The 14,881-nt window shown below is 39.8% G+C and overlaps 1 protein-coding gene across 4 annotated transcripts in view; it reads left to right on the top strand.

Annotated features, from left to right (window-relative positions):
- Positions 1-12,389, top strand: part of LOC125706413 (protein kinase C and casein kinase II substrate protein 3-like) — a 29,691-nt gene extending 17,302 nt beyond the window's left edge. For 3 of the 4 annotated variants that reach the window (XM_048973107.1, XM_048973106.1, XM_048973108.1), the window contains exons 6-11: positions 921-1,096; positions 1,361-1,481; positions 3,060-3,169; positions 6,997-7,047; positions 10,489-10,634; positions 11,142-12,389. In XM_048973107.1, coding sequence (XP_048829064.1) covers positions 921-1,096; positions 1,361-1,481; positions 3,060-3,169; positions 6,997-7,047; positions 10,489-10,634; positions 11,142-11,260 — 723 coding nt within the window. In that variant the 3' untranslated portion in view covers positions 11,261-12,389. The remainder of the gene's footprint in view (positions 1-920; positions 1,097-1,360; positions 1,482-3,059; positions 3,170-6,996; positions 7,048-10,488; positions 10,635-11,141) is intronic. The other variant, XM_048973109.1, reaches the window with a different exon arrangement.
- Positions 12,390-14,881: the final 2,492 nt, after the last annotated feature.

Raw genomic sequence — 14,881 nt, 5'->3', positions numbered from 1 at the left:
ACATAGTTTTTATTATGTTGAAGGAGCATTGCTTCATTTGGTAATTCTACAGGGATAACAAAAGTAAAAGCACATGCTTTCGTTGCCCTTTTTTGTGGTATTGTTGCAGGTTGCTGCCATGGGCGTCATGAAATGCGCAGCAATCCAGTCCTGCTAGGGGGTTGTGACAAAACTGATGGAATTAGTTGTACCACTGTAGCAGGTCACTAAGCCTCGTGTGACAAAAACTGGAAACGGATTGTAATGAGGAATTATTATAGATTCCATAATCACGTTTTTCAATGTTTTCTGATGGGGGAAAAACCAGTTCAACCTATGCGAGTTCTACATGTGTAGAATATGTAGTACAGTATTTGATCTCTGCAGATGTTCCAGAAACTGGTTCATCTTTAATGTAATTACAGTATTAGAAATTTTGCACAGTAATATATGTAATTACCATAACATCTAATCACATATTGTGTTAGACAATATTGTTGTCTTTCAGAAAATTTAATTAACTGTTGCACATTTATGCTGTTGATTTTTGTTAAGGTGTGACAGTCATTATTCAGGAAATTGTTTAGTAGCTTTCCTTAAGAACATCTTCTTCACAATTATTTCAACCCTTTGGAAAAAAGCTAATGGTATTGCCAAATATTTGGCATCACTGCAAGCTAGCAATCTCTAGCTTTTAATAAATTGAAGAACATTTGTTGAAATGTTGTGAGTAGTGAGGGTGTGTGAGATTTCCCTACAGTGTAGTTCAACATTCACAAAGGACTTCTTAATCGGAAGGAAATAGCTGCGTTTTAGCCTTCTGGTTAGTCAACAAAGCTAATCTGTAGAGTGTTTCATCAAGCCTGGGAAACATTGATTTGTGTGGATGCTCTGGCCTGTTCTGAAGACAGACAGACACCCCCTCTGCCTTTGCATCACAGGCCAAACAGCGCTATGAGCGGGCGTTGGAAGACCTGTACCGCTGTAACCCACGCTACATGGAGGACATGGAGCAGGTGTTCGAGATCACCCAGGAGGCTGAGAAGAAGAGGCTGCTTTTTTTCAAGGAGGTCCTGCTCAGCACCCACAAGCACCTGGACCTCTCCAGTAGTGACAGGTACAGCCAGCAGTTCGCCCTGTGCAGTGGCTCCGCCCTGTGCAGTGGACATGTCGGTGTGTGCAGGGCATAGTTTGGTTATTAATGTGAGTAATGTGTGATGTTTGTGTAAAGAAAATGTCGCTATCAAATCATAACTGTGGGATTTTTGACATTGCAAATAATGATGTTTCCAACAATTATTAATGGCTCTTACTTGTTAACAATGAAATGGATGCCATTCAGCTGTGGTGTGCTAGTTAATTGGGGCAAGTCTGTTTACAGATTCAAAGCACTGTTTCAAGACCTGGGCAAGACACTAGCTGCAACCAGCAATGCAGAGGACCTGAGATGGTGGAGGAACACGTATGGGCCAGGCATGGCCATGAATTGGCCGCAATTTGAGGTGATTGTTCCTTGCCATGGATGGATGGATGGATGATTGGATAAAGGTTATTTATGCCAGGGGAAGAAATAATTGAGTAATCTACACAAGAGGAAAACATGCAAACTCCACACACACAAAGCTGACCTTAATACTAGGTATGCATGATGAGCAATGTTAATATCGACATTGCATGTTATGCACATATAATTGTCAAAGACTGTGATGGTCAGTTGGATTGAGACCATAAGTAGGTTACAACGGAATATTTTTACTGTCATAGTAAACAAAACTTTGATTACTAAATGAGGCTAGCCTTCATTTTAGTGTCAATTATGTAAGGAATAATTGACGACGGGCCGTTGAATTATTAGAAAATAATGCACACCCGAGGTGGTAATGCGGCCACGACGCGAAGCGGAGTGGCCGTTACACCTCGGGTGTGCATTATTTTCTAATAATTCAACGGTCCGGAGTCAATTATTCCGCTTATACTACGGTTGCCACACCTCAAGACATCGATCAGATGATATATTTCAAGGGATTCGTCCGGTTTTTCTACTTAAATCGCTATTGTGAGTAGGATTATTTCTTCCGCATCTCATCCAACGACTCTTTTGCTAGTTCCAAAACGTCATTTTAAAGCTGGCAATGGAGGCTTGAGCCGTTGATAGCAGAATAATACAGTTAATAATGAAGTTATTAGAAAGAGAGCGAGAGAGACAGAGAAAGAGAAACAGAGAGAGAGAGAGCTTGTATGAATTAGGCTACCTCTGTGTGTCCCTCAACAGTGTTCTGAAGCACCGTCTCTAAACTGTAAGTCTGCTTTAAGATGCAGCGCTGTTATTACCTCGCTAGTGAGAAATGTCATGTGTAGCCTTTAAGTTGGTACACTAGGCTAACTAATACTGCTGCAGCCCAGTTGTTGAAAGTTTCATATTCACCGTAAATATTAAAATTTACTTTCGGAAAATCGTCTGTAATGTTGTTGTTTTTGTTAGTCCTGTGTGCTGTATAGGTACTGTATGCTAATTTCTGTTATTACAGTTAACTATGCGAAGTGATATGGAACTGTAATGCGGTCAAGAGAGCTACCTGGAACTACGTTCGCCGTGCGGTTATCTGAAAATAATTGCATACCTCAGAACATTCGTCAGCCAATCAGATTCAAGCATTCAACGGTCCCGTAGTATAACTTGAGAATTTACTTTATAAGATTCCTTTAAGGTAAATAACGAGGGGCTAGGCTATTCCAAGAAGCTAAAGGGCACATAGCTTATAGTTCTCTTTGATTAACTCGGCATTATTGAGTGAGCCCGTCAAACCTGAATGTCTTCTTTTAACATGTATTTGCACCGGAGTTGTGCTGTGCTGCTGTATAAATTCTGCATTGCAATACTGACAGTTGACTGCATTTTCATTCACTTTTAATTTGAAGTGCTTCCACACAGCAGACTTTTCTTTTCTTTGTATGTTAAATATTTAAGCCCAACTGAAGGTGACTGCATATTAAAAGTGGTATAACTGTTTAAGGGTTAGTTATTATTACCTTGCAGTTGCTGATTGCTGTTGTGGTCACATGATTTTGCCTCTTTTCAGGAGTGGTCCCCCGTCACCAGCCTGTCCATCAGCCGGAAAGAGAGGACCAGCCAAGCAGAGAACGTGGTCACTCTGACTAACATTGTCTCAGCTGTGGAGCCAGTTTCCAGGTAGGTACATGCATTACCCATTGAGCTGGAGACCTTAGTGCAGTGCAGTGTTTCCAGTGAGCTGGAGGCTTAGAATTTACATTTACATATTTAGTAGACACTTTTGTCCAGAGCAAAGTACAAGCAAGGCAAATAGTACATTGTAAATATGTTACAATATGTACATTGTAAATATGCTATCAAGGAGTCAACCAGGCATAAGTGCAGCTATGCTGAGAAATGAATGAATGCCCATGTACAGGTGTAAGCAGTTTTGGAGCAGGAGCGACCCAACAGCTACACAACTAAACACACACACACACACACACACACACACACACTCTATATATATATATATATATATATATATATATCACTTAGAAAAGTACCATTTACTTTTTTCCTTTTCTTAAGCAATGAACAACCCCCTACCCCGGTCCACAAATGCCTCGCCACAACCACACTACATATGTATAACCGTAACAGGCATGTATTCAATCAGGTAGTACCTCTAAATGAGTGAAAAGGAAATAAATGGTTGCCATTTATGGAAAAAAGACTTCCAATGTATCAATAATAAATGTCTTGCTAATAGGGACGTGAAAGCTATAACATCCTTTTGAGTAGAGTTAAGTGCAAGTGTGTGATCAGGAATCCCAAATATTGCAATCAGAGGACAAGGTTGGAGAATTACCCCAAGAACAAATGACATAGTAGAAAAATAACCCGCCCAGAAATCCTCCAACTCATGGCAAGGAAAAAACATATGGCTAAGGTGACAAGGAGAGTCGTGGCATTTATCACATTTGTCTTCCACTTCCGGAAACAGTTCAGAAAGTCAAGACTTGGAGAAATGCACCCTGTGTATCACCTTAAATTGAATAAGTCTAAGATAATCACAAGAGGTGATAGATCGTATCCTCTCTATGGCCTGCTCCCAGAATTCCTCATGTATTTGTATTCCCAGTTCCCCTTCCCATGTACGCTTAAGTTTAACATTTGAGTGGTTGCCAAAAGACAGGATAATATCATACAACTTTGAGATGATTCCCCTGTGATGGGGACTAAATGATAGCATGGTTTCCCACAGGTGTTCTGGTGGTAAATAGGGGAAATTAGGGAAACACAAAATTTCGAGTTTGAAAATAGCGAAACAGATGGGTAATAGGGAGGTCGTAGCGAGATGACAAATTGGCAAAACTATCAAAAACACCACCCACATATAAGTTGTGTTATACCCTTGTCATGCCACACTAAGAAAGTCGAGTCTAAGAGTGATGGGGGAAATAAATGGTTGTTATGTAGAGGGCCCGACGGAGATGCAGGTACAAATTTAAAGTACCATCTAAACTGAAACCATATCTTGAGTGTGTTAAGAACCACTTGATTATCAGTATACAGAGAGGGCTTTATGGGGAAAGAGGAATTAAACAGAGCCGGAATAGAAGATCCCTTACAGGATGATAGTTGGAATTCACACCAAGAAGCTCCAGATGCTTTTAGCCAGTAGCAAAATTTAGTGATATGAGCAGCTGAATAGTAAGCCAGGAAATTTGGTAATGCAAGTCCTCCACTAAATCTGCATCTCTGCAGTAAAGTTTTACGAACCCTAGGCGGCTTCCCTCCCCAAATGAAAGAGCAAATTATCTTGTCCAATGAGGCAAAATTTTTGTTTTGGCAAAAAAAGGGCAATAGACTGAAAAAAGAACAGAAATTTAGGTAGGATATTCATTTAAACAACATTGATCTTACCAATTAATGAAAGGGGGAGATTGCCCCATCTTTGAAAATCAGATGTAATCCTTGAGATAAGGGGAGTGAAATTAGCTGAGGTAAGGCCAGATAGAGCATGAGTGACATTAATTCCTAGTTATTTAAACCCCAATGGACTAAAATGAAAGGGTAAATCAGACTGTTGAAGATGACATGCTGCAGTATTAATAGGAAAACACTCACTTTTCCCCAGATTTAATTTATAACCTGAAAAAGTGCTGAAGTTCTCCAGAATACCTAAAACAGTAGGGATGGAGAATGTAGGGTCAGTAATATATAATAACAAATCATCTGCATACAGCGATAATTTATATTCAATTCCGTTACGGGTGATTCCCTTGAAATCAGAGGAAGATCTTATTGTAATGGATAGAGGCTCGATAGTGATGGCAAAAAGCAAAGGTGGCAAAGGGCAGCCCAGATGACATCCACGATCCAGAGCAAAATAACCAGAATAAACATCATTAGTGCAAACACTGGCTTTAGGGAACGAATAGAGGAGGCGAATCCAGGAAATACATGTATCACCAAATCCGAATTTCTTTAAAACTGCAAACAAGTACTCCCACTCTACCCTATCGAAAGCCTTTTCAGCATCTAAAGTAGTCACAAGTTTAGGAAGTTCAGCTGGATGTTTTGAATAAATTATATTAATATTCGGGTATTAAAAAAACAATTGACATCCCTTTATGAAGCCATTTTGCTCTTCAGATATAATCTGAGGAAGCACATCCTCTAAGCGAGATGCAATTACTTTAGCCAACACCTTTACATCAGCATTAAGCAGAGAGAGTGGTCTGTAAGAACCACAGGAGCTTGGAACTTTGTCACTTTTGAGAAGGAGAGGCTTGTGTTAAAGTTGGTGGTAAAGAACCCCTTTCCAAGAATTCATTAAATACAGATAAATGTAATGGTGCCAATTTACCAATAGATGGTTTTGTAAAATTCAATCGGAAACCTATCAGGGCCAGGGGCTTTGTTTGATTGCATAGCTGTAATAGCGTTTAATACTTCTTCAAAGGAGAGTGGGGAGTCCAATTGCCCGGCAATATTAGTATCAATAACCGGATTTGAAAGGTTGTGAAGAAATTCGTTCATTTTAGCATTATCTGTAGGAAATTCAGATTTGTATCGCAAAGAGTAAAATGATTTAAAAATAGAATTAATTTCCAAGGGATCAGTAGTAATAGTGTCGTAAGTGTTTTTAATACTAGGTATCACACAGGAAGTGGCTTCTCGTCGTAGCTGATGAGCCAGTAAGCGACTTGCCTTATCGCCATATTCATAATATGAGTCACAGCTACGTAGTAACAAGCGCTCTGCCTCTTATGAAATCAAATTCTGCTTGCAAATCAAGGTGCTGCTTCAGTAGTCCCAGAGAAGCGTTCAGTGTATATCTTTGATCAAGGTTACTTATAGCAGATGTAAGTTCTTTAAGCCTAGCATTAATCTTTCTTTTAGAAGGAACAGAGTAAGAAATAATTTGGCCTCTCAGGTAACATTTAAGTGTCTCCCATAGCAATGAATATGAAACAGAATCATTTTGATTGAAGGACAAGTACCCCTTGATAGACTTTGAAATAAATTCACAAAAGTCTTTATTCATCAACAGAAGAGAATTGAATCTCCAGAATGGTGGACTAATGTTTATAGGTAGAAAGTTGAATATCCAATAATAAAGATGAGTGGTCAGAAATTACAATCCTTGAATAATCAGAGGAATTTACACATGAAACAAGAGTTCTGTCAAAAAAAGTAATCAATCCTAGAATAAAAGTGGTGCACCTGGGAGAAGAAAGAAAATGTTTTAATTGAAGGGTTACGAAATCTCCACGGGTCAATAAGGTCGTTCTGTTTCATAAAATCTGAAAATATTTTAGACATAGACGATTTGAGTTCCATTACGAGGATTTAGATCGATCCAAAATTGGATCAAAAACACAATTTAGATCTCCTCCAAGGATCAGCAAGTGAGTATTCAAAAAGGGAATATTACTCAGCAATCTGTTAGCGAATTCAGCGTCATCGAAGTTCGGGGCATATACATTTACCAACAAAACCTTTTTTTGCATTAGGGTACCAGCAACAATGAGATCTGCCATTCATATCAGCGATAACATCAGTTGGTGAGAAATGAATTTTCTTATTAATAAGAATGGTGACTCCTCTAGCTTTAGAATTGAAGTTTGAGTGAAATACTTGACCCACCCAACCTATGATGATCTTTAATGCGAAGGTGAGTCTCCTGTAAAAATGCTATATCAGAATTTTAATGTTTCAAGCGTGTAAAAACCTTAGATCTCTTAACAGGGTTACCCATACCTCTGATATTCCAACTGATAAATCTGAGAGGCATACCTGACCCAGTAATGCTGGGATCTATATTGCCATTAGCCATAAAAAAAGGAGAAAAAAAACAACATGTAAAATGCAGACAGCGGTGAAGAGCCGAGATGGGACACCCTCCCCCCCCCCCAGATACCCCTAAACACAAAGATACCCAAAGTCTCCACATAAGTACCGAACAAAGGAGACAGCAGTGCCTCCCAAAGTAACCGAAAGCGGACCGCCTTAGTGACTGGGCCAACCGGAGACTCACCAAAACAAACAGCAGTAAGAGAGAGAACACCGTTTGACAACACAGTTTGACAGTGTGCGCGTAGCAATAAACACGTTGTGTTTAAAAAACAAAAACTCACATTACAAAATATTGTTTCATTTAAAGGTGACCATTCCATCAAAACGACAAAAATGGTCCCCGCAGTGCTACAAATCAAATTCCCACACAGATCAAGAGGATAAGGTAGCAAAACATGTGGAAATACAAATAATCAAATAAGACCTGTGCAACTAGATGCAAAAAGTATAGAAAGAGATTGTGCTAATCTGAAGTACAAGTGCACAAAATATAGTGTAGTCTTACTGTATAAAAGTGGCCAATGAGAATGGGGAAAATGGAAAGCAAACAATATACTAACTAGCGCAACACTCCAAGAAAACCCTGCACAAATAGAATTACGGCTAGTGAAACTCTAACTTGTAATACAGCACGAAACTGAAGGGCTAGTTTGAGTCTCTGCCTGGGTTACATGTGTGTGGAGTTTGCATGTTCTCCCCATGTTGTCGTGGGGTTTTTCCCCACAGTCCAAAGACATGCTGAGGCTAATTGGAGGTGCTGAATTGCCCGTAGGTGTGCGTGTAAGAGTGAATGGTGTGTGAGTGTGCCCTGCGATGGGTTGGCCCCCCATCCTGGGTTGTTCCCTGCCTCGTGCCCATTGCTTCCGGGATAGGCTCTGAACCCCCCGCGACCCAGTATAATAAGATGATAACAATTATCATTTATACTGATAAATTAATCTACTTAATGGATGCCTGGTTAGATTTCTTAGGGGTCTTCCAGTAGATGTCAGTATTTAATTATCTTTTTTATATTTTTATTTTTTTCTCGGCTAATCCAGATAATATTTTTTGTTTTTATTCACATTATTTTGTCTCATGCCTTTACAAAATTTTTGATTTCTTGAAAATTAAGTCTTTGTGCATGTGTATTGGTTATGTGGAGTTTGTAGGCATGGAATATTCATTATTTGGAGGTACTAATGAAGGTAAGTCTGCCAGGCATAATGACATATCAGTTATCTATGTATTTTTGTTGATGACTTGATCAATGTGACATTTGAATCACAATGCAGCAAAAAATCAGTGTGTACAAATTACAAAAAATATTCTCTTGCATGTGTGTAAATTTGACTTTGCAATGAAATTACACCTTTCCCTGAACACTTAAATGACTGAAGTCTATCAGTAACAACCTAATGATAGTAGCTAACAAAACATTAAATCAATTAGGGGTGGGTGATATCTGAAAATATATACAATATTTTAATTTAAAACATATCAGGATAAAAGATCACATCGTCCAACCTTCTCACCCCCACCCACAAAACAGACAACCACAGGAGTATCCAAGGTAAATATTCACTGTAGATTAATGGTCATAGCTGTACATTAATGTAGTCATTTCTATTTGAATATAAATAATGGTTCCCAGCCCAGTGAATGCATTTGGTTTAAGTTGTATGTCTTGTTTTATATCATTGTTCATTGTTAATTTTTTATTTTTTAAAAGAGAATTTTCAGGAATAATGTTTACTCCAAGTTTCACATTTGTAAATATTATTTACATATACAGTAGTAAATATTTCAGTAATATATTTTGGGTCATACTGTTGCTAACTAAATAATAAAATTAATAGTAATAATAATAATAATAATAATAATAATAAAAAATAATAAAAACAAATTCGTTGATGGTTTTTAATATAGCTCTTTCAGTGACTGAGTTTGACACCGCTGTTGCAAGGCGATTGATCAAACAAGAAAACAGCTTGCTATTCACGCAAGTTGGGTAGCCTGAAATTCCCACTGAGAAGTTGCACTTAAATGGCTAATAGAGTATTCTGGCTGCTGACTGGAAGGCAGAAGTTGGTGATGTGACAATGTATAACATCTAATTTTCCAACTTCCAAGAATAGAGAACGCACAATTACTGCAAACAGACAATGGTTGTGAAATGCTGCATATAATAGCCTTTTTTATAATCTGCATTAGAAATGTAGGCTGGAATGCTTAACCAAAAGGCAAATCATAAATACTTCCATTGTTTTGCTTTGTAGTCTAAGCCTACTTTCCCAACAAGGGCAATAATCGGTTAGTCACTTTCAGATATCAACACAGGGTTACTTGTCTGATTATCGTCAATTACCGATTAAATATTATTGCCCAGTCCTATCATTTCAAAAGAAATGTTCATATTATGCAGGAATGGGGAGATGACATTGTCTCAGAAGGAGGCAATGGTTACGAGTAGCAGCGTCATTTGCAGCGTATAACAGCGTGTAAGTGTACAGTGACAGATAGTGAGTGTCTGTGTCTCTGTATGTCTGTGTCTCTGCCTGTCTTTTTGGGTGTCTGTGTGTGTGTATGCCTGCATTTTTGTACATTATATTTGTGAGCATGTATTAAGCAAAGCTGGGCTTCCCAAACTTCTCCTCATGACCTTCAAAATAACAGCACCAGAGACTCGTGACCCCATTTTGACGGGGCTGCAGTGGTCTTTGTTTACAGTAGATTTTGCAGAGTAAGAGGGACCCCTGGGAAGATCTTGTTTGCTAGCTGCCCCCCCCCCCCCCATAACCTGACTTTGGGAACCCCAAGATCAGCACAAACTACCTTTGTGTGTATTTTTGTCTTCAAATTAATTGCCTGACTGTTGCCCTATTTTGAATACATTAAAACTGAATTATTAGCTCACTTATGAATTTAATAAAACTTTATTAATGGAACAAGTATAAGCACCTTTCTTGGACCTCAGGGCCATGTATGTTACATGTATGTTACATGTATGCTCAGGGTATGTTACTGAAATTCAACACTGAGTTATGCAATTTTTCATGTGTGTTACTATAAATTTTTGTATGCTGCAAAGTAATTTTTTTTTAACTTTATAGTTTTTCCTGATGACTTAGCATTGTGGTGGTGCCCTCTCTGTCTCCTATCTGTGGCAGTGGGAATGCCTGGTCTGATGGAGACATCTCTGGGAACTGCAACACAGCTAATAGGAGGGACAGTGACGTTGAGCCAGTGGGCGAGCGCGTGAAAGCCCTCTATGACTATGTGGGCCAGGAGGAGGATGAGCTGAGCTTCAAAGCGGGTTTGTTCTTAGTGGGCATGTACCATCTGTACTGTTTGTAATAACCCTGCTCCCTTTTTTTTCCAAGGGCCAGAGATATTCCCTTGGGAAATAAACAGCCACAATAAAGTATTGATTAACTTAAGGTTAAGGTTACTTTATTATCATCAACGACTTTCTATATGTATAAAGTGTGAGTCAGCGTTTCCCCATGGCCCTAGTGCAACATCTAGTAACACTGAACATCACATACAACAGGGCAAAAAGGTGCAAACAGGCAACACAATAACGTGCAAAGGGTGCGATCACATTACATTGCACAACAATTTACAATGAATAGACAGAACAATAAATAGACAGAACAGTACACTACACTCCAGTATTATTTGACAGTATTATTTATTATTTCACAGTATTACTTATATGCTATATAACCAGAATACTTGAGACAGCTAGAGTCTTGAAATGGAGCAATGTATAATCTTTGTAGGATTTTAATCTTAATCTTGTCCTCTCCTGGGTCCATAGGTGAGGAACTAATGAAGCTAAGTGAGGTGGACGAGCAGGGTTGGTGCAAAGGACAACTGGACAGTGGGCAAGTTGGACTATACCCTGCAAACTATGTCGAGGTGATCTGGTCCAGATGACCTGCCACTTGAATGGCCTGACAGAATGATGACAACACCTGTCCAGTTTACTATGATTCCAGCGCACTTTGCCTGAGCTTGGGGGAAGTCGCACCTTTTAATAAGTGGTGTAAGGCTTTTTAATAATTAAGGCTTCTTTTTTAAATACGGGCCACTACTTAAGGGACTTTGAGGAAGTAGCTTGTATGTCTTGTGCTGGTTTTGCGGTATTGATGCGGAGGATATGTGGGTTTGGGGCTTGGGGTTTAACTTGAGAGCTGAGAGTATACTTCCACATTTCTCTGAGGAGTGCCCTTCCACATTTCTAATTGGCTCATCTGGCATCCCCCCTCCCCCCCCCCCCCCCCCCACTGTGGAATACCACCATGGTTCAGGTATAGTCATTTAATCAGCCTTTAACAAAGCAATGAGCCACATGGTCAGGGGTCCTTGGCATTTATTATCCCAGTGTTTATGTTTCTGTTTAGCCTAATGCAGAGATTTCCATGTGTTTCTTGAGGTGGTTCCATGGTGTCACCCTGAGAGCTTGTGACTGACACTACACTTCACTCACAGTGTGTTGATCTGAAAAATAGCATGCCAAAAATGTGCAGTGAAGGGCATAGGTGTCTTGGAAGTGGTACCCTTCAAATATTGACCAAGTAGGCTACTTTCCTTTTTTTGAATGTGTACTTAATCTCTTTCTGTGTCCTTTTTTTCTTAGCTAAACTTTCAAGCTTTTGTTTACTTTTCATCGTGAGTTGCATCAATTTATCATTAGTTATCATTGTACAGATTAAAAAAAAAAGATATAACATGTATGGAACTATATCCTTACTAACTGTGTACTGGATTAAACTCCATGCTGTGTATGATACTTATGTGGCCCTTTTAGTGCCTAATTAAAGTATTGTAGTTATATAAAATATTGTATTTTCACATGATGTTTTCACACTGATTTAATGCATGACACAAATCATTATTCCTGTGGGTGTGGGGAATTACCTGGAGTATCGTTTTGACAAATTTGAAGTCTTACGTGAAATGTTATTATTTAAATGGTGAAGCATTTGCTGCCCATTAGAGACACTTTCTTATTTTACCCTTTTATAATTGACATGCAAATAAAAATCATTAAAATACAAACTCATTCAAGATGAAATTCCACTCTTTGATATGGATTACCCCGCAAACCCTTTCAATGCAAAGCAAATGGATGGACAGACAGACAAATAAGAACTTATGGGACCTTTCAGTTCGTACAACCATTTATGTATTTTCATGCTGTATCTTAAATTACTGAACATATATTCAAGATTGCCTCCGGTAACAAGCTTTTGCTCAGGAGAATTTCCTGGTTGAAGAAACTACAGGTATTGGGTTTTTAGCTTGATACCTGTCAGATACGTTTCTCCTTCTGGATTTTGCATTGACAAGGGAGAAGCTGATTCCTCGGGTACACAGCGTTCCCCATGGTCCAGCATGACATTGTCTCACCAGGCAAGAATGCTGGATGGTGAACAGCTGCCAGTGCTCTTTCTTCCTCAGTTCCCCTGGACTTCATTGCCTGACTTCTCAGAGACAGCCTTCTAAGAGGACTTCCAATGTAAATTCACCCTCTGACCAGTTGGTGGCACTGATAGTTGCTTATGCCAATCTAAAGTGGTGACTGGATAATAACATTCAGATTGCATGCATTTTTGTGCCAAATCAGTTGTGAATCATTAGTGGTGCCTTTCAGCATCCTGTTTAATCTATTTAAAAGAAGGAAACACCAGCCATTTGCATGGCATAGCCTAGGCTAAATGCAACATTGGATTGGCTGTCGTATGCCCAGCTAGTATGCCTGCAGCACAGACTCCTGTGAATGTCGCACAGCCAGATCTCATGTCTTGAGAAAATGCAGGTTTGTGTGGTAAAGGGGCAGCTCTACCACAAAAGGCAGGGAAAAGCTACAGTACTCATTCAAAGCTGGTGCCTTTCTTTTTTGTGGTTTAAACTGAAATAAAGTCTTTTGTGTAATAAAGTTTTTGCTGTGACATTTAAATAAGAAGAATTTAGGTCAGCCAGAGGATTCCTAGCTGGTCAAATTATTCTCAATATTTCATTTCCACTCCCCATGGAAAAATAAATATATATATATTTATATATAGTCACTTTTCCATCCATCAACCATTTTCCAAACCGCTTATCCAACTGGCTCTGGAGCCTATTCTGGAAGCAATGGGCACAAGGCAGGGAACAACCCAGGATGGGGAGCCAACCCATCGCAGGGCACACTCACACACCATTCACTCACACATGCACTCCTACGCCTCGACCATCTCAGTCTTTCCTGACTACACTGCCAAGGTAGCCCGGGCTCAGGCTGAGGCTGCATTCAATAAGATCAGGCAACAACTTTGTGGCATTGAAGGTGCTCAATATGGTCTGATTCATCCTGCGAGACTTCGCATCACATATAAAGGAGTTGAGAAAGACTTTATTTCATGCGGAGGAAGCCAGCGATTATGTCCATCCATACATTTTCCAAACCGCTTATCCTACTGGGTCGCAGGGGGTCCGGAGCCTATCCCGGAAGCAATGGGCACGAGGCAGGGAACAACCCAGGATTGGGGCCCAGTCCATCGCAGAGCGCACTCACACACCATTCACTCTCACACGCACACCTATGGGCAATTTAGCACCTCCAATTTGCCTCAGCATGTCTTTGGACTGTGGGGGGAAACTGGAGTACTCAGAGGAAACCCCACGACAACATGGGAAGAACATGCAAACTCCACACACATGTAACCCAGGCGGAGACTCGAACCTGGGACCCAGAGGTGTGAGGCAACAGTGCTAACCACTGCACCACCATGCCGCCCCCTATAGTCAGTTTTTTTTACATGGTATACTGTAGCTCCTGATTCTATCCACCATTGTTATGTAACATTGACATCTGCCTCTTCACTCTCTGAGGGCACCTCTAAACTTGAGATTGATATGCTTTTATTAGCAGTCCAGCATTCAAAGTGGGCTCCTGACAGGTCTGCTTGTGCTTTCATGTGACCACACGCCACGTAAAATGAGCTACTGTCACAAAGCACTTGCACTGTGTTTTACAGCTATTGTCCAGAGACTATCAAATCAACGCAACAAAATTCATTTTTATTTCTCCAAAATTTCATTAATCCACCAAAGGCTCCTGAAATAATGACTTAATAATAAATGTAATAAACATACAATAGACAAAACCAATTGAAAAGAATATGTAGAATAGGTTTTAATGATAGAAGATAGCAATATGGGTGGGAGTGATCATGGTCAGGTGACAAAGGTCTGTCAGTGAGAGGACTGAATCAGTGCATCAGAAAACATGTGAGTCCAGTCCCTAGACAGTATTTTGGGCTAACTGTCTCAGTCTAGTTCATGATCTAATGACGCATGAGCAGATGGCCCCAAGCAGGAGGCATCACAGAAAGCAGAGAAAAGGGAGCATTTTGTTAGTAAATGGTTTGGTCACATACAGGTACAGAGAGCCCAACAAATAGCCCTGTGACAACAAGAGCAGCATAATAACTGAAAGAGGCAGAGGATCTGCACAAGCTGGAAGCAGTTTTGAAATGGGCAGCAGTGAGACGAGGCAGGGAACAACAACTA

This window comes from Brienomyrus brachyistius, chromosome 13, assembly GCF_023856365.1.
Source record: "Brienomyrus brachyistius isolate T26 chromosome 13, BBRACH_0.4, whole genome shotgun sequence".
Classification (NCBI taxonomy): domain Eukaryota; kingdom Metazoa; phylum Chordata; class Actinopteri; order Osteoglossiformes; family Mormyridae; genus Brienomyrus; species Brienomyrus brachyistius.
This window is presented reverse-complemented; position numbering and strand designations above follow the sequence as displayed.